At 46.6% G+C, this 25,087-nt stretch overlaps 1 protein-coding gene across 1 annotated transcript in view; it reads right to left on the reverse strand.

The window, feature by feature from the left end:
- The window catches only part of KIF5A (kinesin family member 5A), a 660,796-nt gene that overhangs the window by 101,518 nt on the left and 534,191 nt on the right, over positions 1-25,087 (reverse strand). The window contains exon 22 of the mRNA XM_086966580.1: positions 24,128-24,199. Within this exon, the coding sequence (XP_086822706.1) occupies positions 24,128-24,199 (72 nt within the window). The remainder of the gene's footprint in view (positions 1-24,127; positions 24,200-25,087) is intronic.

Genomic DNA, 25,087 nt, shown 5'->3' on the forward strand with positions numbered 1-25,087 from the left:
AAGGGCTGTGCAAAGTCCTAGTACTACAACAGACCCCAGGCTTTCTGTGGTCTACGTTAGCAGCCTGCTATGGATGTAATTCAGCCACAAATACTGGCTTTTCAGAGTCAACCATGTGCATGGAAGTTATATTTCCATGTCATGCCGAAAGGGGATATAGTCAAGCATCGTAGTTTGCATGTACCAAATAGGGATGGGTGAGAGCAGCCTCCCCAGCTTAGGTTTGTTTCTGCGGTGGTGTGGTTGGATATAGTGTTTGGTTTATGTGCTAGTCTGGAACAAGGCTCTAATATATCTGTGGTGCACACAATTCGGTCTAATCTATTACAAATGTTAAATGCCTGGTAATAAAAGGAATATGTATGCCTGTTGGGAGATGCTGGTGCCAGATATTCACCAATGCCCAGCTTTCCAACCACTCACTCATCTCTCAGGTGTTCTGCACTGGTGCAGCTTGCATCAGTGTTGGTACAGACCTATTTATTTTATTTATTTATTTTACAGATTTGTAAAGCGCATGGCTGCCCATGAGCGTCCCAGTGCTAGTGATAGATCAGGTTGAGGGGGAGGTGGATTTAGGGAAACAGCCAGGTCTGAAGTGATTTGCGAAAAGGAAGAAGGTTGGGCTGGGCTTGGATGTCTGGGGGAAGTGTGTTCCACAACTTGGAGGTATTGTATGAAAATAGTCGGCCTCCAGAGCGGGCCTTTCTAATCCTGGGCACTGATGCCAAGTTTGAGTGTGAAGAGCGAGGGTTCTGTTAGTTTTGTGGGGGGCAATAAGGTCCTTTAGGATGAGTGGGGCCTTTCTGTGCAAGATTTTATGGGTGGTGCAAAGAGCTTTAACATGCACCCTTTCTTGGATGGGCAGCCAGTGTAGTGATTTAAGGGCTGGTTTGGCTGAGCAGCGGCTGTGTGTCCCTGTGAGAAGACGGGCGGCAGTGTTTTGCACAGTCTGGAGTTTTGCCAGCACATTGTTAGGGGCCCCTAGATACAGGGCATTACCATAGTCCAAACGGGACACCACAAGGCCCCGAATCAGTAATTTTTGAGATTGTGCAGGGAGTAGAGTGAGGATTTTTCTGGTGGTCCGTAAGAGACCATAGCAGGTTCCGGCCATTTTCCTGGCTTGGGTGGAAAAATTAAGACCCTCGTCCAGCCAGATCCCTAAGCTCTTGATTTCACGTTTAGGGGTAGTGGGTATGCCCATACAGGGAGGCCACAGGGACTCGGGGCGGAAGTGTGACTGGTTGCCCAGGACCATGATCTCCGTCTTTTGGCTATTAAGCTTAAGGTGGGACCTGTCCATCCATTTGGTTATGTCACCAAGACAGGTGTAGAGATTGGTGGAAGGGTAGTCATGCGGACTAAGGGATACCACCAGCTGGGTGTCGTCCGCATAGGTTAAAAGCTTGATCCCAAATGGAGCGACGATCTTCTCAAGGGGTGACATGTACACATTAAAAAGGGTCGGGCTCCGAGATGAGCCCTGAGGGACCCCACAGTGTATAGTTGTTGACTTGGAGGTGAAATTACCGTCCGTTACCTGGAAGGAACGGTCACTCAAGAAGGATTCCAACCAGGACAGGGCAGGCCCTGAGATACTCAGGTCCTTGAGCCTGTGGACCAGTGTGGAGTGGTTGATGGTGTCGAAGGCCGCACTAAGGTCCAGGAGGATCACTGCAACTGATCCTTCTGAGTCAATGATCTTTCTTGCCTCTTCGACCACCGCCAACATTGCGGTCTCCGTACTCTGGCCTGGTCTAAAGCCCGTCTGTGAGGGCTTAAGAAGGCCATTGACTTCTAGGTAGTCGGAAAGTTGACGATTGACATATTTTTCCGCAACCTTACTGATGCCTGGTAGTAGGGAGATCGACCGAAAATTACTTAGGTCCAGGGGATCTAAGAGTGGTTTCTTGATCAGGGCCTTAATGATTGCCTTTTTCCAGCTCAGCGGGACAATACCATGAGAAAGCGAGGTGTTAATCAGATTCGCCATGAGAGGCAGAATGGTTGGGGCAACTGATTTTAGGATGTTAAAAGGTGCAGGGGCCAGTGGAGATCAACTTTTGATTGATTGTAGTACACATAATTAAGCCGGCCGGTCGAAAGGACCTACAGCGAAAGGCACTAACCTGCAGCTCGAGGAGCTATATCTGGTGGAAGTGAGGGGCAAACAGTTATATGGCACAGCGATCGGAGGCTGGATCGAGGGTCGCCTGAAGAGCGACTCCAATAAACACCATCACGACCCCCTTTTGTACCGCTTTGTTCGCCATAAGTTGGCAGGGTATGCTCAGACGTGAGTCCCTTGCTCACTTTGCCACTGGATTAAAGCAAGCCGGGCTGAAGACGGCTGAAATGCCAGAAACTGGTACTCGGAAGCTTGTTTCCGGTCCAGGGAAGGCATGGCTTGGCAGTTCGGGCTGGACTGTTCCCATGAGGCACAGGGTCAGACTGATTTGCATATGGCCATGTCTGAACTGGTGTGGCAGAGTGGGCTAAAAAACGGAGATGGATTAAACCCAGATCTGTTGACTGGGTGTGAGTGTTTGATTGGTTCAGATGCTCCATCCATCACCACCCCCTTTTGTACCAATAAACACAGCCTCAGTCAGGGGGTGTCAAAGGGCAGGATTGCTACGAACTACACTACACAGCGGCGCACGTGCGACACAGACGCGTTCAGGGGCACGCGAGATAGTGGAGGACTGGTACTAAAGATAACATACAGTAGACCCCAGGATATTATAAGAGTGACGCTGGGAAAGAGTACCCTGGTTCACGGAGCTGTGGAACGCACACAGAGCCCCTCAGTGAGACCTGCTGACTGCCCCTTCTAAGAAAAACCACATCAGTCTAGCAGAAGTCCGGCAGCGGCAGGAAGAGGCTGTGAAGTGGACAATGAGTGGCATGGGGTCCCGCGCGAACCAGCAGGGCAAACTGGATAAGCTTGCCTACACTAAGGACTTCCCCCCCTTGCCGGAACGCAAAGGGACAGGGGCTATAGGCGCGGAGGAAGACGGTGGCCCCCAAAGTGACACTAGAGGATGTAATTGTGGCCCTACACCAGGTACAGAAAATGGTCGGCACAATCTCAACTGATGTTACATTCCTAAAAGCGGATTTCCAAAAAATGTCAGCAAGAGTAACTGAGGTGGAACAGGTAACAAGGTCTCTTGCTAAAGACTACGCTACTGGTCAAGAAAGTGACGCAATTGGAGGCCTACAACAAGCATATGGAGGCAAAGCTGGACGAACAAGAAGAAAGCTCCTGCTGAAATAATGTTCGAATTACGGGGCTCCCGGAGGATGAAGGGGGACCCACTATGGACCTATATGTTGAAGAACTCATAAAGTGCTGACTGCAACCTAAAGGACTATCCACCTTTTTTTCTGTGGAAAGGGCACACAGGGTACCAGGTGGCAAGCTGAGACCTGGAACCCCCGAGGCCGGTTCTGGCCCGCATATTCATATTTCGGGACATTTAACTATGCTGATGACCTCCAGCTGACCTTCAACCTTTCACACTCTCCTGAATCTATTTCTAATTTTCAATCAATCATGATCTTCATCAGGGACTGGATGAACTTTAACCACCTTAAACTTAACCCAGACAAAACCGAGCTGGTTCTGACTGGGGGTGCATCCAGTCCCTGGACCTCTTTGTTCTGGCCCCTTCACTTGGTCCCTCCCCTTCACCTTCTCTGTCAGTTAAAACACTTGGGATCACACTAAATCAGAATCTTACTTTGCACACTCAGATCAGTACAGTGGTGTCCTCTTGTTTCTTTACCCTTCGCACTATCCGGAAAATTTCTAGATTCTTTTCTTTTCCCGCTCTCAAACTCATCGTGATGGCAATGGTTTTATCACGGCTGGACTACGGGAACATTCTGTACAATGGCGTCCCATCTTACGCTTTGCGACGCTTACAGCTTGTACAGAACCAGGCAGCACGCCTTATTTATGGCCTCCCAAAATTCCATCATGTCACCTCTGTTTAAAAGAACTTGCATTGGTTGGCTATTAGTGAGAGGGCTCTTTTCAAACTGGGCTGTACTGCCTACCAGGCCCGAGCCGGAACTGCCCCAGCCTTCATAAATGCGGCAATTTCTAGCTACGTTCCTGCCAGAGAGCTCCGCTCATCTTCCCAATCCCTCCTTTCCATCCCTCGTTATAGGAAGACGAGGATGGGGGGGGTGAAGTTTGCAGTTCTTGGTCCCATCTTTTGGAACTCCCTCCCTCCCAATATCCGATCTATTCCACTCTATGCTGACTTCCGTAAGGCCTTAAAAACCTATCTCTTCCTGCAAGCATTCCCAGCCTAGTCCTCCCACAGTTGTTATATGGGTTCAATAAATCCTCAGCGCCATGAAACTGCTAGGTAAAAGTGCGCTTTACAAATGTTTTTAAATTCAAATTTAAATACAGATGCTATTCCTCAGACGGCACGGGTAGCACCGCCTATCCGAGGAGAAAACTCTGTGATCTCTTTCTTTCCGGACTATACGGCGGCGGTCGCTGCACGCCGCAGAAGTTTTTTGGAGGTTAAAAAGGAGCTGGGGGCCCGTAAACTACCGTATTCCATGCTCTTTCCAGCAAAACTCCGTGTGGTGGCAGATGGCAAAACCTGGTTTTTTGAAACGCCTGAAGAGCACACGACTGGCTTGAGGGATGGCGACCAGCGGAGGAGTCCAGAGGAGTGCAAAGGAGACGACGAAGGTTGGGGAGAGGAGGTGATTCTGATGACATTGAACAAGGAGAGGAGGAGTCGGAACAACTGAATAAGGACTCCGGAGAGTGAGATCCTCAGGGAGTGCCCACCTTCAAATAAGGGGAGGGTACCCAGATATATGTTATGGCCCACCTCGATCTTAGGACTACAATGGAATTGTTGATGGCTAAGGACTCTGGGGCATGGGGAAGGAATGGTCTTCCTCGGACTTCCCGCTCCTGTACATGCAAGTAAAGTTTCGGGGATTGGGTTCTAAGCACTCTGCTGAGTTGGGGTGGCGGGCAGTTTTGGGTCCGCAAGGCAGGGAGAGGGGTTGGGGGGCAGGGACTGTTTCTAAGTTCTTGGTATATTGGACATGTTATTATTATGTATGAAGATGGTTATGCAGTACTAGCGCACACAGGGAAACACTCATGTTCAATTATGTGACAAGTCTCTAGCATTAATAGGTCTGTTAGACATAGCGATGGGAGACGAAACGCAGGTTGACTCAGTGGGGGGTTCCAGCACCATGGTACCATCCCTCTCCGTGCTCACTTGGAATGTACGCGGCCTGGGTGATAAAATAAAGCGTGGCCTGGTTCTGCAGTGTATTAAAAGGGGAGGCCCGGCAGTGGTACTTTTGCAAGAGACACATCTCACAGGCACGTCCAGCAAAGCAATGGACAGGTGGGGATACAAAATGGTGGTACATTCCGAATTTACATCTAGCTCCAGGGGGGTTGGAATATTAGTGAAGAAGCAGTTCCCCATGATAATAAAAGAAGTTAAGTCTGATGGGTCCGGGAGATTCACTGCCATAATTACACAGTGGGAGGGAAGGCCCTTAAATATAGTATCAGTTTACATGCCCCCAGCATTGCACGCGGTGGCCTTCCCGGATCTAAGTGTGTTCTTACTTGGGTTGCCAGCAGGGGAGCTACTTGTTGGTGGAGACTTTAACGCAGTCTCGAACGGCTCCACGGACAGATTCCCTCTGAGGGCGGGTGCCTCCGGAGTATCACGCCTTGGGAATTTCATGGACGCACTGGGTCTTATAGATGTATGGAGAAGATACCACCCCACGGAACGTCAATTCACATATCACTCCAGTGTCCATAATAGTCTCACGAGAATAGACTACTTCCGGGGTTCGCTGAGCAGCCTTCAAAATGTAGTCAATATATAAATTAGACCATGGGGCATCTCTGATCATTCCCAACTGCTGCTCAGATACACCATCACCATCAGAAGCGGCGCCGGATCTATCCGATGCGCCCTGGTTATCTACAAAATCCCAAGATCAGAAGGGCACTCCAGAGGGCGACGAGCCATTACTTTTAAGACAATGCGGGGTCTGTTGCTTCCTCCACCATTCTCTGGGAAGCATTTAAGACAGTCATCAGGGGACAGGCCATAGCTTTCATCACAGCACACAAACGGGAGGGACAGCTGGAACTGCAGAATCTAGAGTACGAATTGAATATTGCTGATACACAACAGACTAGAGACCCAACCCCTGACACAGCCCATAACTTGCGCCTCACGCAGCGGTGCCATAGAGAACTCCTAACGGAATTGACTAGACAACAGCTGGCGAACACACGACACAAAATATATGAAATCGGCGACAAGGCAGGGAAGTTACTGGCATGGCTAGATAAACAGGAGAAAAGTGATAGATGGATAGCGCAGCTCAGCACGGGGGGGTCACAACCTTCAACGGACCCACACACAATAGTACACACACTGGCACGACACTTTCAGACAGTATACTCTTCAGATTCAGCAATGTCAGCAGAGGAGGCGCTGACTTATATACAGGACCTCGCCATGCCCAAATTAACCCCTGAAGAAGCCCAGGAGTTGGAGGCCGACCTCACGACAGATGAGTTGCAAGCAGCCATTAGGGGGTTGCAATCGCGCAAAGCGGTAGGACCAAATGGCATACCAGTCGAACTCTATAAGAGGAGGGCTGATCCCATTACGCCTTACCTGTTGAATATGTTCACTGACAGTTTGAAGGCGGGAGAGCTCCTGCCGGACCAGCGCACAGCCACCATAGTGGCTATTTTAAAACCTGGGAAACCTGCGGATAACTGTACCTCATATCGGCCTATTTCCCTCATAAACACAGAGGCTAAAATCCTTGCAAAGCTTCTGGCGACTCGACTCACGCCGCACCTGTCAAAGCTCATACACCCAGACCAGTCGGGCTTTATGCCAGTCAGGAACACGGCGCTCAACCTGAGGAGATTACATGGTGTGCTTGCACGCGCAGTGTATGTACAGGAACCGGCGGTCACTGGACGTACATATGACATTTGACATGGTCCACTGGCCCTTTCTCTTCGCAGTGCTACATCATCTGGGGTTCGGTCCCAAATTCTGTTCATGGGTTCAACTGTTGTATACTAAACCAATGGTGCATGTTACTGCCAATGGCCACATCTCTGGTGAGTTTCCCTTAGCGAGAGGCACGCGCCAGGGCAGCCCATTGTCGCCGCTACTTTTTGCTCTGGTATTAGAGCCACTGGCGGCATGGATACACTGGGAGCCAATGATACGAGGCCTCAAACGGACAGATAGCTGGGAAGATCGAGTCTTCCTATACGCCGACTATATCTTGTTATTTTTGGCCTCCCCGAGGCGCTCCATAGTAAGTCTTCTAGATATCTGTAGGGCTTATGGTAAGGCGTCAGGGTACACCCTCAACTGGTCCAAATCCATAATGTACGTGATACACGACCCACCGCCGCATCTTCCCGAAAATTGCCCGCTCTAGATTGTGGAAAGTACGTTCAAGTACTTGGGTGTTTACATCACAGCCGACTCAGGAGAATTCTATAATAAGAATCTGCAGCCACCGCTAGATCGTCTCAAAAGAGACATGTGTCACTGGGGAACATTGCTGCTGACCTTACTGGGAAAGGCAGCACTTTTTAAAATGATGGCCCTACCCCGGTTCTTATATATTTTAGAAAATACACCATACCCAGTGATGCCACCTTACTTTAAAGCTATTGCGGCACAGGTCTCTAATCTGCTGTGGGGTAATAAACTAGCACGTATTGCGCAAGCCAAGCTGGTGCACTGATAGTGGAATAGCGCTCCCTGACATACAACTTTATTATTGGGCAGCGCAACTGAAAGTGATTAATAAATGGGTACATCTCCCACAATCGGACCCGACATTTAAGGCAGACAGAGCACAATTAGGCATGAGAGATATGTTTGCTTCCGTCTATGACAAGAAATTGTCACAGGCACTGTTTGGACCATTGCATCATACACTTGGTTTATGGCATACGGCCCAGGCTAAATTAGGATGGTGGGGGTAATAACCCAGCTCACTCCACTGTGGGACATGAAACGGCTAGGAAAACTTAGGCATAGTAAAGGATTTGATCGATGGGATGATATTGGGATATCAACGGTCGGAGATATGTGTCAGGGAGGGAAAATAGTCTCCTTCGAGCATCTACAGCAGCAATACGAATTGGCCCCCTCGGAATCGTTCAGGTACACGCAGATACGACATGCCCTGATGACAGCACTGCCACCTGGTTCTGAAGTTCCAGAGGCATCCCCTATGGAAGATAGATTGTTAACTGATTACATGCCAAAGAGGGCGACCTACCGTAAACAAGTGAATAACCTGCCTGACCTGACGGGACCCCTGAGGGATAAATGGTCCCAAGATATCGGTGAGATTGATGATTCAGAGTGGCAGGAAGCATTGACATCCCCAAGAGAGGTGGGCATACCCTCACGCCTGAGGATAGTACAGTTATGCTTCCTACACCGTTCATACTACACTAGACACACTTTGCACAAGATAGGGAGGGCAGAACATCCCTTCTGCCTGCGAGGCTGTGGAGAAGAAGAAACCTTTTATCACACCTTATGGGATTGTCCTAGAATAGCGGAATATTGGACACAAGTGTTGAGAACTATATCGCAATCGGAAGGGGTCTCGCTTCTACCTGAGCCCGGGCGTTGTTTGTTAAACATATGGGAGCCGGATTGCCTCACACGTTCTGGGCAAAGATGGGTAAGGCTGGGCATGATGGTTGCAAGAGGATTATAGCATAAAAATGGGGGGGTGGTTGAGGTGCCTACTCTAGCAGCATGGGGTAAAGATATGGATGCAGCCATGATAACTGAAAGGGCAGTATTCTATAGAAGGGGGTGCCCTAAAAAGTGGAGTAAAATCTGGGGGGCGTGGAATAAATACAGAGGTGATATTTGTGATCCACCACCGAACCGAGATGAAAGTGATTCGGATTCGGAGGGAGTCTGACGACCCAGTGATGTGCTATACTGCTTTTTTATGCTCAAGATTGTTTTCCTGTTTTGCTGGAATGGAAATTAAGAAAAAGTTTGCCACCAACATCAGTCGGTTACACAAACCACATGCCTTGAAGCCAGGCATCCCTCATGCACCAGGAGTTGAAGACTCAAAAATGAAGTCGACAAAAGTCGAGGGAAAGTCAGTCAAAAAATGACTGGAGGTACCGCTCTTCCCGGATCTGCGCTGGCTGGTGCGGAAAAAGAAAAAACTGACGTCAGAGCATGAGGGCGGCGTCTGGGTAGCTGCCGAGACGTCAACCGGGCAACACAACGCCAATGACAGACCCGGAGCCGACCAACGCCACCTTCCGATGCGCAGAGGTACTGCTGACGGAAAACTTTCCGGATTCAGTCTGACGCCTGGGGGTAATTCTAAGGTAAGGAATCTATAATTAAAGTGTTTCTTTCAGATAATGGTGAGATAACTCTGGAGGTTAAAGCATTTATTGGAGAGCCCGGGGCGTGGCCAACCGAGCTGCGAAATGGCCGCTTCTTAGTGAGCTCTGCCGGCTGGGGAGCATAATCCTACATTAATCCTTTCTAAAGCGCTGACGTGGAAATTCTACTGCACTGCCCTGCATTATTAAGGTACCGGGCACGCAGCGATCCGGTGGTGATTGGAAGGAAACATACAGATGGCGCGCTGTGATTGCCGACGAGAAGACCGAACTCGCACAACGCCATAGCCCGCCTGCTGCGACCCTGAGCGCGGGATCGCACCAAAATCGGGCCCGGGGTTGCTGAGGCCTGACCCAGAGTGGACTGCGTTCTGGGGGCTGCAGCGGATTTGATTCAGCGGCGGCGGAGGGTCCATACAGCCGAGAAAGCACAACGGCCCAGAGATGTGTAGTAGCGGAGGGCAATAATCGGGAACCCCAGGTATTGTCGGATGTGTGGTTGCGGCGCATATGAGTGGGTGACCGGCGCCTGTAACTGAGGTGGAGACGGTGTGAAGCGATAGCGGGGAAGCTGGCAAAGCAGTATAATTGACAATCAGTCCCCATCCACGGGGCTACATATGCAGTTACCGCCAAGGTGCATGACAAGACGCTGGATCGCACTTAGCTGCTGCTGGGGAATTAAACGTGTGGCCTAGTGCGGAGAGGCGCGAGACAGCACTTTCCGCGCCTGGAGGGGAAGCGCAGGGTGTACTGGAGTGGACAGGGCACCCTGCTGCTACACTCCTGCGTGGCCCAGGAGAGGCGCGGTGCACACTGTGGGTGCCGATCCAGGGGACCCAAAACAGCGGAGTGAGCTATGTTCATATAAAGCTGCCACCCGCCAATTTGTCTGATAAACGGCCAAGGAGACGCGCCTCCATTTTGTTTGAGCTGTGACCACATACCGTCATTGCCTTCTGGATACATACACTGTGCTGGTGCTGAGGAGGCTGTTCTCCCTACACGCCCTGCTCAATTCACGCACAGTGGCCAATGGTCCCTAGGGGCGAGGAATGATCCGCAATTGGCACACATTAATACACCTGTCTGCGAAGCTGAAAAGCTCTCACCCGCTGGGGTGCACGACCAGTAGCTGCGCTATTGACCTGTGTAGAGCTGTGGTGGTAACGATAGTCCTAGTTACTTCAGAGTTACGACGCCACCTCTAAAGGGTCTCTTGAAGAAGCACGGGTGGATGTGGCTACATATTGCTTACTCCGACTGCCGATTGAACAGAGGCCCAGGAAGGAGACGCAAGACATTCGCACGGTCATCTGCGGATAATCCATAATACAATTGCAGACCTTGCAGGCTGGGGTCACGATGGGTAAAACAGATGCCAGACAGCCTAAAATAACATTTGAAAATAAACGAAGCACCAGGCAATCTGAACAGGAACAAGAGACTTCTGACGTTATGGGTCAAGATGAGACCGCAGGTGATAAAGGGGAAGACCTTAGATCCCTAATGTTGGAGATGAGATCTAGTTTGAAAAACATCGATGCCAAACTGGATACACTGACCTCCCAACTAGATTCTGTTAAAACCCAGGTGTCCACACATGAAACGAGGTTGGACAGCTTAGAGAATAGACAAACTGAGTTTCATGAGTTCAGAGCTGAAACGAAAGAACAACTTCCACATATGGATAAATTACTGTCTGTCATAAGAGCGAAGAATGATGACTTGGAAGCGCGCTCGAGGAGAAATAACCTCCTAGTCACGGGAATTCCGGAAACTACGGCTATCCCTAAAATGGAGGCTCACATTGCGGACCTGCTACACGAGCTCTTCGATCCACATTTGTCCCAGGTGTTTGTGGTCGAGCGGGCACACAGAGCACTTGGCCCAAAACCACAAGTAGGAGGCACGCCGAGGCCCATCCTGGCCAAATTATTAAACTATCAAGATAGAGACCTGATATTGCGCCTGGCGAGAGAGAAGGGGCAGATCACCCATAAAGGCAAAAACATTTCCTTCTACCCAGACTTTACCCCAGCGGTGCAGGCAGCACGGAGAGAGTTTCTTCCAGCCAAGTGCCTTCTACGACAGGCGGAAATCCCCTACTCTCTTCTGTACCCAGCGAAACTTAAGGTCTCTCATGAGGGATCAGCCCATTTCTTTGCAGATGCTAAGTCGGCCCTTAACTTTGCCAAACATGTGTGCAGGTCCAAACCGGTCTCAGCGGCAACAAGCTCCAATGGAACGAGAGGCAGTGATAACCTTAGCGATAATGACTGAAGTACCGTATTTACAACGTCCATCCAAATGCTTGCTAATTTACTATTTGTGTTGTTTATCATTCACCTACGCTCATTAACTGTCATTTGTCCCTTTTGCAATGTTCTGATACCCGCTCACTTGGTATAATACTTGTACTCTGGGGCAGTGCCACCCTTTTCCAGTCTGATTAGACGCGAAGTTTTGCCTCTTTACTATTTGAGGGGTACTTCAGCGGGTACGCTTATGTAACTCCCTAGCCACCCTGTACCCACGGGGGTGTATGCCGGCGAAACCATGCCCCCACGGGAAGTTTCCCTATGTTTGCTACAGTTTGTTTTCAAAGTAGGGATGGGGGGTTTTGACACAACCTGATTGGGGGATTGAAGTGGCTGGGGGCGGGGAGGGAAATGTTGGTTGGTTGGTACGTACTGGTCTGCCTGCTCTTTGCATTTTATTAGGTTGCACTAGAGGGTATTATATGCTTGGGTGTAGAACTTTTATGTTTTTAGCTCACAACTATTCTCGAGGTGCGCAAGGTAACATTTAACATCCTTACATGGAATATCAGAGGGCTCAACAATGGCAGGAAAGCTAGGCTAGTCCAAGCTTATTTGACGAGGCACAATATAGATAAATGCTTTATACAAGAAACACACCTGAATGTCAAACCATCCCAAAAACTGAGGAATGCTAGAAGGGCAGAGGTGCACTCTGCAATTTACTCCAATTATGCACAGGGGTGTCTATACTTATCAGAAGAGGGTTAGATTGGAAAGAAACTGCACTATCTACAGACCCAGAGGGGAGATATGTTGTTTTACAGGGCCAATTGGGAGGTAAACCAGTGGTATTGGCGGCCGTGTATGGTCCGAATATAGATTCCCCAGATTTCTTTCGGGATGTCTGGGCGCGGATAGCCTCCACACAGTGTCATATGATAATATGGGGAGGGGATTTCAATGCAGTGCTTAATGATACCAAGGATAGGCGAGGATCTCCGCGCCCCTTGCATCCTCACGCAAGTTTGGCGCTACTTGACATCATATCTGAAGGTGCCCTGGTTGACATCTGGAGAGATAGGCATCCCCAGTTGTGGGAGGGAACATATATCTCGAGTCAACACGCTGCTTGGTCGAGGTTAGAATATTGGTTGGTGTCAGCGGATGAGCCTCTTGGACGCTAGAGGTGACACACCTTGCTCGTTCTCTGTTAGATCATGTCCCTTGCTTACTTAAACTGTCTCTCCCAGATTCACCAACACGTGCCTTTAGTTGGAGACTACCCCCTCATGCTTTACTTGATGAAGCATTCAAAGAAGAAATTCGAAATTATATAGTCGAGTACTTTGAATTGAACTCTGGTTCGGTTTCCTCTGAGGCAACATTATGGGATGCTTACAAGGTGGTAATAAGAGGGAAATGCATAGCCAGGCAAGCAGGAGTTTTGAAAGCAATCAGAGGCTCTATAACACAGATAGAATGTCAGATCAGGGACCTGGAACAGCGATTTTGCTCTGGGGCTTGCCCAGAACTGGCAGCGGAGCTGAAGAGTAAACTATTGGAATTTGCAGAAGAGGCACAAAGGGAGCTTAAGTTCTTGGGGAAGCATGCTGAGGCAAGGTGCTATGGGGAGGGAGATAGGCCAGGCCGAACACTTGCAGGCATGCTCCATAAATCTAACTCCACCACATTCATACACACGATAATACAACCTGATGGTACTACTGTAACGGGCCAGGAGGAAGTCCTGCGGGAATTTGCTGCATTCTACTCTTCCTTATACACAGCAACTCAATCAACACAATCGGAGGGTCTGCAGGACTTTCTGGATTCCGTGGGTCTGGTTTGGTTCAACGATACACATAGGCGATATATGGATCTCCCTATATCAGTAGAAGACATTAAGCAAGTAATAAAAAGCTTGCCACTTAACAAGGCCCCTGGGCCAGATGGCCTGACAACGGCTTTTTACAAAACATATGGTGATGAACTAGCTCCGAAGCTGTTGGCAGTATATACTGAGGCTTTGGAAGCCGGGGCCCTTCCTGATTCCATGCGCGAGGAACTAATAATGGCATTGTTAAAACCTGATAAAGAAGAAAGGGAACTGGACTCCTATCGTCTGCTCTCCTTAATAAACGTGGATGTTAAAATCTACGCTAAATTACTGGCAAACCGTCTGCAGCCGCTTCTCCCGATGGTGGCCCTCCTGGACCAGTCAGGGTTCATTCCGGGGCGCGCCACATCACATAATCTTCGAACACTGTTCGCAGTCCTGCATTATCTTCACAATAGTGTCCAGGCAGCTGCTGTCTTTCTAGACGCAACAAAAGCGTTCGACTCACTTGAATGGCCATACCTCTTTAGGATTTTAGTGCGTATGGGCTTCAGTCCCCTCTTCATCAGCCGGATTCAGTTGCTTTATAACATGCCAAGAGCTCATGTTCGTGTGAATGGCTTGGTATCTGAAAGTTTTGAAGTCACCCGAGGCATGAGACAGGGCTGCCCCCTTTCACCGTTATTATTTGCCATTGCCATGGAACAGCTAGCGGCCAGAATACGCCAACACCACACAGCTAGAGAGATAGGTCTAAGCACTAGGAGCCTCTTAATATCCCTGTATGCTGACGATGTCACTGTGTACATCCTAAATCCCACAGTGAACTTAGACCCAGTGCTTCGAGAATTTATTAGATTTGGCGGCTTATCTGGTATTACCATAAACTGGAGGAACTCTGTCATTTTTCCGTTGACAGATGGGACCCCTGAGGTGCTGTCGGAATATCTGCTGCGATGGGCAGCAGAGGAAGTCAAATACCTGGGCATTTGGCTCAGTGGTAGTCTACAATAACTCTGGAATTTGAATTTTGTCGGGCTGTAACTTGGCTGGAATCTAAAGTGGCGATTTGGTCCAAGTTGCCATTATCCACTGCAGGAAAAGTGGCGTTGGGAAAAATGTCTGTATTTATTTACAAACGTGCCTATTCCCCTCACGCAACACTTCTTTAAGTGTCTCCACTCCCAAATGCTGTCTTTGGTATGGGCGGGCGGACAGGCAAGAGTGTCCTAGAACCTTCTGACTCTACCGCTAAGCCAGGGTGGATTTGGAGCTCCAGATATGCGACTCTACGCGCTATGTGCGCAAGCCCAGTTTCTACACTTCTGGGTTTACCCAACACCATACCAGCCACATGTTGCAGTCGAAATTGCCAACCCCACTAAAAGTAGCAATCTATAAATAGGCACCGTGCCCACGGCAAGATGTTGACAATGCTGACATGCTAAGGTGGACGTGACGGGAACGTCAGAAACGTGCTAATCTCCCAATACTTTACGCGCCGTCCATGCCTTTACGAGACAACCCACTTTTGCCATGTTTGTAACATGGAGGGGGGATTATAGAAATAGGAGGCACACAGCTACTGACGTTTGCTGATTTATACCCTGAAGGCACTTTTAGGCCCCAACCTACGGGAGAGGATGAACAGGAATTGCCATTCGCAGAAAAGTTTACTTACTATAAACTGAAAGCGGCATGCCGCGCACTATGGGAGGGTTTCCCAGAGGCCCCCCCGACACTCCAAGCACTAGAAAACATTCTAGCCAGATCGTCCCCACGTACATTGGTAACTCGCCTATACGCTACTATGCAATGTCAGGCCCCAATCACGCAGCCCAGATCCTTGCAGTTGTGGAACAGCGAATTGGACCCCCAATGCCGGAAGACCAATGGGACTATTGTTATAAGCAAATGCTAGAACTATCCCCAAACTATAAACTACGCCTAATACACTTTAAATTTCTACATCGGTACTATTGCACACCAGTTAGTCTTCACAGAATGAGGTTGAGGGAAGATGTGAGATGTTGGAAATGTGGTTTCGAACCGGCATCCTTCTTACACGGGACTGAACAAAGTCAAAAGCATGCCTCTCTTAAGTACCTGTGAAGAGATACCAAGCTGTGTGCTTTTGTTTCCCCTCCATTGTATTTGCATGTATGTGAGGTTCCAGGCCACATGCACAGCACATGCACATACACTGGAACTAAGCTATCCTGGCTGATGAGGGCTAAAAGCCTGAAACTGGTCCTAGGATGCTTGTTTCCAGTCCAGGGAGGACCTGGCTTGGCAGTTCAGGCTGGACTGTTCCCATGGGGCACAGGGTCAAGACTGATTTGCATATGGCTGGGTTCAAACTGGAATGGCATGGTAAGCAAAAAAACGATGGATTTAGGCCCAGATCTCTGTACTGGAGGGAATGTATGACAATGTTCTGCATTCTGTCCATCAACTGTTGTCTTTGCATTTGTCACCCCGAGTGGGACGGAAATGCTCAGACGCGAGTCCCGTGCTCTCCATGCCACTGGAATTAAGCTATCCTGGCTGATGAGGGCTGAAAACCCAAAACCAGTCCTAGGAGGCTTGGTTCCAGTCCAGGGAGGACCTGGCTTGACAGTTCAGGCTGGACTGTTCCCATGGGGCACAGGGTCAAAACTGATTTACATATGGCTGGGTTCAAACTGGAATGGCATGGTGAGCAAAACAATGATGGATTTAGGCCCAGATCACTGTCCTGGAGGGAATGTTTGACATTGTTCTGCATTCTGTCCATCAAGTGTTGTTTTTTTATTTGTCACCCCGAGTGGGATGGTTTTTTTTGTTCAGACGTGAGTCCCGTGCTCTCCATGCTACTGGAATTAAGCTATCCTGGCTGATGAGGGCTGAAAGTCCGAAACCGGTCCTAGGATGCTTGTTTCTAGTCCAGGGAGGACCTGGCTTGGCAGTTCGGGCTGGATTGTTCCCATGGGGCACAGGGTCAAGACTGATTTGCAAATGGCTGGGTTAAAACTGGAATGGCATGGTGAGCAAAAAAACGATGGATTGTTCTGCATTCTGTCCATCAACTGTTGTTTTTGCACATGCACAGCTAGCCAGGACTGAGCTAAAGGTTTTTAAATGTGTCTGACTGGACATGTTATGGGTTTGTGTGTTTATTACATGGTGATGTCACACAACCGCATTATATAATAAACTACTTTCCTCATAAAGGTGAAAGTGGCATCTTCTAAATGAAATAGATTGTGCATCATACCGCACATTGCTTGACCAAACACCATAAAAAAAATGTTATCTACGAATTTCAAGGAATTAAAATATTCTGAACTATGGTTACTATTGGTTTTATGATTAGCATATTTTTGTTGAAATAACACTATACAATGCCTGCTAAGTGTGGACAGTGGTTGACTTGCTCTTTGATTGGCAATGCTCACAGTGGGCCCGATTCACAGAACTCAAATCCTAAACTTACTACCCTTTTGGTATTCACAGAAGGCACTTACTCATTTCGGTATTCACAGAAGGCCCTTACTCATTTCGGTATTCACAGAAGTTAGGAGTCCTAACTTTAGGACTCCTAAATGCCTTCTGTGAATACCAAAAGTCTTAAAGTTAGGATTTTTCTCAGTTTAGGGGTAGTAAAGTTAGGACTCCTAACTTTAGGACTCCTAAATGCCTTCTGTGAATACCGAACCTCTTAAAGTTAGGATTTTTCTCAATTTAGGACTTTGGAGGGGTAACATTTACTATTACCTCTCCAGTCTCTGCAATAGTAGGGAAATGTACTCTTTCTAATCCAAACAGTGCAACAGTAGGGAAAGTGTAATCTGTGAAGAGGATATTTTATTCCAACTGCAGTCTAAGTAAAAGCAGGAAAAATACTTCACTTAAAAGAATATTACGTTTATGAGTAACCATGAATATAGAAACAAATATAAAACTCTTAATAAAAAAAAGAAATAAATAACACAGAAAATGCATATATGTATTACAAAAAAACTAAAAACATTTAATCAGTTTACATAATTACTATTCGATAAAAAAGCAATTATCAATTAATAAATAATTGTTATTCGATTACTAATTAACATCCCACCGTGTACTCCTACAAACCAGGCAGCACGCATCTAAAATATGCTAAAAAACTAACTATTCCATAAGAATAAGTTACTAACCTTCAGTAATGCCTTATCTGGTAGATACAAGATCTAGCTGCAGATTCCTTACCTTTGAATTCTCCCAGGCGCCAGACTGGATCCATGCCTTTTTTTACAGCAGTACCTCTGCACGTCAGTAGAGGGCGTTACCAACTCTATAGCAAAGTCGACCACCGAATGTGACATTTACAGAGTCCATATAAGCCCTCTGCTGACGTCAGTTTCTTCGTGATTATTTTCTGCACCAAAAACGCAGAGCCACAATAGAAACTGCCTGTGGATATAGTGTGCCAAAAAAGAGACAGCTTGGTGTCAAACAAGTACAAAGTCTCAATGAATGGCATCACAATGTTGAAAAAGGGATGTTTTAGGTAAAAGGAGAAACCAGTTTGCAGAATGGGGAGGATCGGAGGGTGGGTAAGGAATCTGCTGCTAGATCTTGTCTCTACCAGATAAGGCATAACCGAAGGTAAGCAATTTATTAATCTGATAGAGAAATCTAGCTGTAGCTTTCTTACCTTTGAATAAGATACCATAGCAATCCATCCCAGGAGGAAGATCTGCAAACTGGTCTTGCTAAAAATCCCTGAAGAGATGAGCCGTCTACGATAAGATTGAATAGACCGGAGACTCTGAGGAATTTAAGCACCAAAAGCATACGCTTCACCTAAAGAACTGTGGCATAAAAAAACACACAGGGAACTAAAGTCTAAAAGACATTGAAAAGCATGGAAACAATGTTAGCCATGGCAGAGGAACTAACAAAAAATGTGTCTGGTGAAAACATTCAACAGAAACACAATACAGAATGCTCCGATGATGGGGCCTGACTATGTTCAGCAGGGACTTGAGGAACCAAAGTCCACAGGCGATGCCACTGGGCTATAGCCCCTTGCCTTAGAAACTGATTAAGCAGCGATGCCTGCTCTGCAGAGACACAAAAGAAGGAATCCAAGAACCCATGCATGATGGAGAAAGCGCTGAACAATGTTGGAACAGGACAGATGTCAAATACAATAGTCCACTATTCACTGTTGTGAGAAAAAAAAACTGCCAAGAAGAGTGGAAACACAACAGAAAATGGCAACAAAGTATAACTCACAGAGGAGGAAAAGAAATGCAAGTGTATATATATATATATATATATATATATATATATTCGGCAGAAGGAGGCAAACCCAGGTACTAGTGCTCAGAAGTTTATTTCGCTCTCCGCCACTACGCGTTTCGGTCAAACAAGACCTTGATCACATGATGATGCATATATATATATATATATATATATATATATATATATATATATATATATATATATATATATATATATATATATATATATATAAGATACATATATTCAGATATATGCCTATATACATCAAGAGATATCTATACATATACATATCAGTCATAGACAGAAGCTGTCACTGTGATGATGGCAGAACCATATACGAAGACGAAGCTGAGTCATGAGCTGATAGCACTGAATATGAGGGTGGAGAACATCGCAGACTCCAAGAAACTACTAAAACCCAACATGAAAGCAACGCAACCGACTGAGGTGGTACATTCAGGCGTTTGATATAATATCCAGAAGAAAACAGCAGGTGTGAAAAGAACTGAGCTAGAGGAAACAAGACCACAACCTGTGCGAAAAAAAAGATGAAATAGAAACAAAGGCCAACACACAAAAAGCCTGGAACAGGTCTCCAGCCTCAACATCCGAAAGAGGCCTGGCTGAAGCGTCTAAAAAAATATATAGAAGGCATAGTTTGAGGACAGGAAAGAATGTCTTTACAGGAAACGGTCACAGGAAAATTACAGAAAGGTATATATCTGAACACAGAATACTAGCGTATATGGAGGAAAGAAGGGGCCCCCACATCTTCCAAAGGAAGTGAACGACAGAATGAGGGGGGAAACAATCCTTAAAGAAGAAGAAATAAAAAGTAAGATAGAAGCGTAATAACTAGGCTTGGAGGGCTAGAAAACAGTTTCACGTACTGTGGACGAGTGAAAGGAATAAAGACCTCTCTACTGGGGTACCCTGTTCCACCAGAAGCACAAGACCTTGCCTCATCCATAATAAAACATGCATTAGAAAATGGAAAAACAAGATAAAAAGACAGCCGCGAGCACCAAAATGGGCTGATGGGGACATCTTCAGACTGACGAGTGATGTAAAGAAAGCAGTGGTTGGTATCTGAACTATTGCAGAAGTATTGGCTGTGGCAACAAAGGTACAAGGCATTCCCTCTAAGCGATAAGTAAATAACATCCCCTTGCAGAGAGGAATCAGTCTAAATACAACAATGGTGGGGGTACAAGAGAACAGTGCTCCCACCTGCAGCAGAAATATGGGAAGATGAGACAACAGGGAAGACAAAAAGAATAGAGTCTGGAGGCCATCTCGTCAAGGCAGAGTGAGAGCCGCACAATAAAGAAGTGCCAAACGCAGTGATAGAGGAACAGACCATGTGGGAACACTCCCTAGGCCATGGACGGACAATATACCGCATACCATGGATTATAACACCCGCCCCCCACTGTGAGATTACTTCCCGATAGTGGTGGAGATGGAAGTCTTGCATTAGAGGAGTCACTGACACTGAATGCACAAGGCATTGCCCCATGACCTCTGGAACGCAAAAAAAGAAAAATGGCAGATGAAGTATAAGTTATGCGGCATGGAGTGAAGCAAGGGTGACAAGAAGTACACCTGAAAAAATGGGGGTGGTGGTGCAAGGCAGAAAGCCATGAGCACCATCCCCAGAGAGGTCATAATTGGAAATCCCCTATAAGGGATACAAAAGTACCATTACATAGGAATGCCTAGTGCATGGTACACGTCCTTTGCAGCTACCTTCGATGAGTCAAATTCGAAACTGCCACTAAATAAAACTCCCATCTCTCCCAAGTAGGTACATTAATCACCAGAGTTATCTTGACACTTTTATTGTTGTCTGAAAACTACTGAATATACAAAGAACTCTGCAGCGGGGGCTTTCAAAACTGCTGCGCTGCTAAGAACCCCCCCCCAGTAACAAAACCGGCCTCCATCACTTCCAGCCTCCTAGGGAAACACTAGATGCCCGGTCCAGCCAGCCCGGCCTTGATACACTTTCACTGTCTGGGTATACACCATCACTTCCATTTTGTGCACAAGGCCATGCCATGGCCATCCAAAATGGAGCACATGGCCTCCATTACTCTGATTTATTCCTACATGCAATCCACGCACCATGCTGCTCACATACACACTCAGTCACAACTCATGCACACATAGCCACAACATACACTTAAAGTATTGCTAGGATCTGGATTATCACATAGAAGCAGAACGTTACACGTATGAGTCAGTAGGTCTCATCTATAGTGACTCTGATTAAAAGATGTGGTCACAACTATAGAGTCACAGAACACGATGTAACGGTATTTATGCACTTGCACTTTACATCAGATTATTCCTTTCAGTCTTGTGCCGTTGTCGCAAACAGTAACCAATGATTCCAAAGAATTGCTAAATACCTCTAATCATTGAATAACCAAGTCATGTTTTACATTATTATAACTTTGCACCATTCCAAAATGGCCGAACTAACAGCAACGTATATTGACAATGGGTTCTTACTATAGTCCTCTTTTTAGTTCACTGAACTGTATGAGGAACTTTTGGCGCGATGTTGCAATTAACCAATATATTATTTAAATGAATTGTGTACCGCTTACCCGTTGACAGTGAGCAAGGGCGTTCACGCCCGAAACGCGTCTGTTTGGCAGTGTGTTGCACCTCTGCACTTTAAATGCAATAAAGGAAGAAGAATATCCTTAGTAAGCCTGGCTGTGGATTTATTCACCTGTGTCTGCGCACTGGGTTTGGTGCGAAAGGCGTCGCACAAACTTTCCGGTTGGAATTCATATATATATATATATATATATATATATATATATATATATATATATATATATATATATATATATATATATATATATATATATATATATATATATATATATATATATATATATATATATATATATATATATAAGATACATATATTCAGATATATGCCTATATACATCAAGAGATATCTATACATATACATATCAGTCATAGACAGAAGCTGTCACTGTGATGATGGCAGAACCATATACGAAGACGAAGCTGAGTCATGAGCTGATAGCACTGAATATGAGGGTGGAGAACATCGCAGACTCCAAGAAACTACTAAAACCCAACATGAAAGCAACGCAACCGACTGAGGTGGTACATTCAGGCGTTTGATATAATATCCAGAAGAAAACAGCAGGTGTGAAAAGAACTGAGCTAGAGGAAACAAGACCACAACCTGTGCGAAAAAAAAGATGAAATAGAAACAAAGGCCAACACACAAAAAGCCTGGAACAGGTCTCCAGCCTCAACATCCGAAAGAGGCCTGGCTGAAGCGTCTAAAAAAATATATAGAAGGCATAGTTTGAGGACAGGAAAGAATGTCTTTACAGGAAACGGTCACAGGAAAATTACAGAAAGGTATATATCTGAACACAGAATACTAGCGTATATGGAGGAAAGAAGGGGCCCCCACATCTTCCAAAGGAAGTGAACGACAGAATGAGGGGGGAAACAATCCTTAAAGAAGAAGAAATAAAAAGTAAGATAGAAGCGTAATAACTAGGCTTGGAGGGCTAGAAAACAGTTTCACGTACTGTGGACGAGTGAAAGGAATAAAGACCTCTCTACTGGGGTACCCTGTTCCACCAGAAGCACAAGACCTTGCCTCATCCATAATAAAACATGCATTAGAAAATGGAAAAACAAGATAAAAAGACAGCCGCGAGCACCAAAATGGGCTGATGGGGACATCTTCAGACTGACGAGTGATGTAAAGAAAGCAGTGGTTGGTATCTGAACTATTGCAGAAGTATTGGCTGTGGCAACAAAGGTACAAGGCATTCCCTCTAAGCGATAAGTAAATAACATCCCCTTGCAGAGAGGAATCAGTCTAAATACAACAATGGTGGGGGTACAAGAGAACAGTGCTCCCACCTGCAGCAGAAATATGGGAAGATGAGACAACAGGGAAGACAAAAAGAATAGAGTCTGGAGGCCATCTCGTCAAGGCAGAGTGAGAGCCGCACAATAAAGAAGTGCCAAACGCAGTGATAGAGGAACAGACCATGTGGGAACACTCCCTAGGCCATGGACGGACAATATACCGCATACCATGGATTAGAACACCCGCCCCCCACTGTGAGATTACTTCCCGATAGTGGTGGAGTTGGAAGTCTTGCATTAGAGGAGTCACTGACACTGAATGCACAAGGCATTGCTCCATGACCTCTGGAACGCAAAAAAAGAAAAATGGCAGATGAAGTATAAGTTATGCGGCATGGAGTGAAGCAAGGGTGACAAGAAGTACACCTGAAAAAATGGGGGTGGTGGTGCAAGGCAGAAAGCCATGAGCACCATCCCCAGAGAGGTCATAATTGGAAATCCCCTATAAGGGATACAAAAGTACCATTACATAGGAATGCCTAGTGCATGGTACACGTCCTTTGCAGCTACCTTCGATGAGTCAAATTCGAAACTGCCACTAAATAAAACTCCCATCTCTCCCAAGTAGGTACATTAATCACCAGAGTTATCTTGACACTTTTATTGTTGTCTGAAAACTACTGAATATACAAAGAACTCTGCAGCGGGGGCTTTCAAAACTGCTGCGCTGCTAAGAACCCCCCCCCCCCCAGTAACAAAACCGGCCTCCATCACTTCCAGCCTCCTAGGGAAACACTAGATGCCCGGTCCAGCCAGCCCGGCCTTGATACACTTTCACTGTCTGGGTATACACCATCACTTCCATTTTGTGCACAAGGCCATGCCATGGCCATCCAAAATGGAGCACATGGCCTCCATTACTCTGATTTATTCCTACATGCAATCCACGCACCATGCTGCTCACATACACACTCAGTCACAACTCATGCACACATAGCCACAAAATACACTTAAAGTATTGCTAGGATCTGGATTATCACATAGAAGCAGAACGTTACACGTATGAGTCAGTAGGTCTCATCTATAGTGACTCTGATTAAAAGATGTGGTCACAACTATAGAGTCACAGAACACGATGGAGTGCCACCACTGCTCTATGTACTAACCCGAGGACATGGATGCTGATATACTATTAGTGAAATGAGGGCTTGGTGCACCCCTCCACGTCACGGGACAACAGGCCCAGGACCTCACTCATGTCAAAGGACAGGCCTAGGACTCGAGGCACAAAGTAGATTAGTGTGAGGATACAGTAGTTTGAACTGGAGAGGAAACAAAAAAGCACCAATGCATATTAGGAGCTAAATACATCAAATGAGGAAAACAGAATTTTGCTAGGCTACTCACTTTCTTGACTCGAGTTGTGACGTCTTGAACAAAAAGCTTCCGAAGGTTGTGAAGGGTCTGGAGTTCTCGGGCCTGAGGGGGAAGCAAATACACTCACAATCAAAATATGTTTATGTTAGACCAACATGTATTGTTAGCTGATGAGAAGTTTCAGCTTAGTAACATGCAACCTTGTCTCAGAACTAGGGAGGCCCATCTAAAAAATCTATGGGGCTATAAAAGTTGTATAAACCAAGAAAGCTTTCTTTTGCTCTAGCCAGGGTCGGATTGGGCCAAAACATAGGCCCTGGCACCCAAATAAAAAGTTGCCCACATTTGTGGATAACAACCTTTCATGAAACACTCCTTAGGCAGGATCAAGGAAGTAATTGTGGGACACATCTGTCATAAATTAAGCTTTCTAAGCTAGTGTGGGCAGTGGCACTGGCCAGGACTAGAAACATCATTAATCCACTGCAACTCACTCACAGGTCTCCTCACCTAATTTTCAGACAGGCCTATAAGTGTCTCCATCTCAAGTCCAAGATTTTGCTAGTCACCCTTCGGTTCCCTTAGTCTGTACCCACCCTCAGATCCCTGAGTTGCCTGTCTGCCATCTGACCATGAGTCAGAGGACTATGGGCATATTCATAACTTGTGGCTTCTGTTCAATCTCAAGGAACATGGGGTCCTTTTCATCCTACGGGCTTCGGACACTTGCTTATCAGTAGTTAGTGTTAAAGTTCCTCAAACACCAACAGCACAATTAAGTTCATTTCCATTTCAGTCCTCTAATGCTCCTGCTCACATTGTGGTGCCCAAGGTCTCCTGCTCACCCTTAGATGCCAATGGAATTCATCTCCTCTGATTTCCTATTCATCCTTGGGAGCTGTAGCTCTTGTTGGCTCTTACCCAGAAGCTCCAGTAGTTCACTATCAGGTTCCTTACAACCATGTTCACCTGAGGTGCTCTGATTCCCAT

Source organism: Lissotriton vulgaris, chromosome 1_1, assembly GCF_964263255.1.
Source record: "Lissotriton vulgaris chromosome 1_1, aLisVul1.2, whole genome shotgun sequence".
Taxonomy (NCBI): domain Eukaryota; kingdom Metazoa; phylum Chordata; class Amphibia; order Caudata; family Salamandridae; genus Lissotriton; species Lissotriton vulgaris.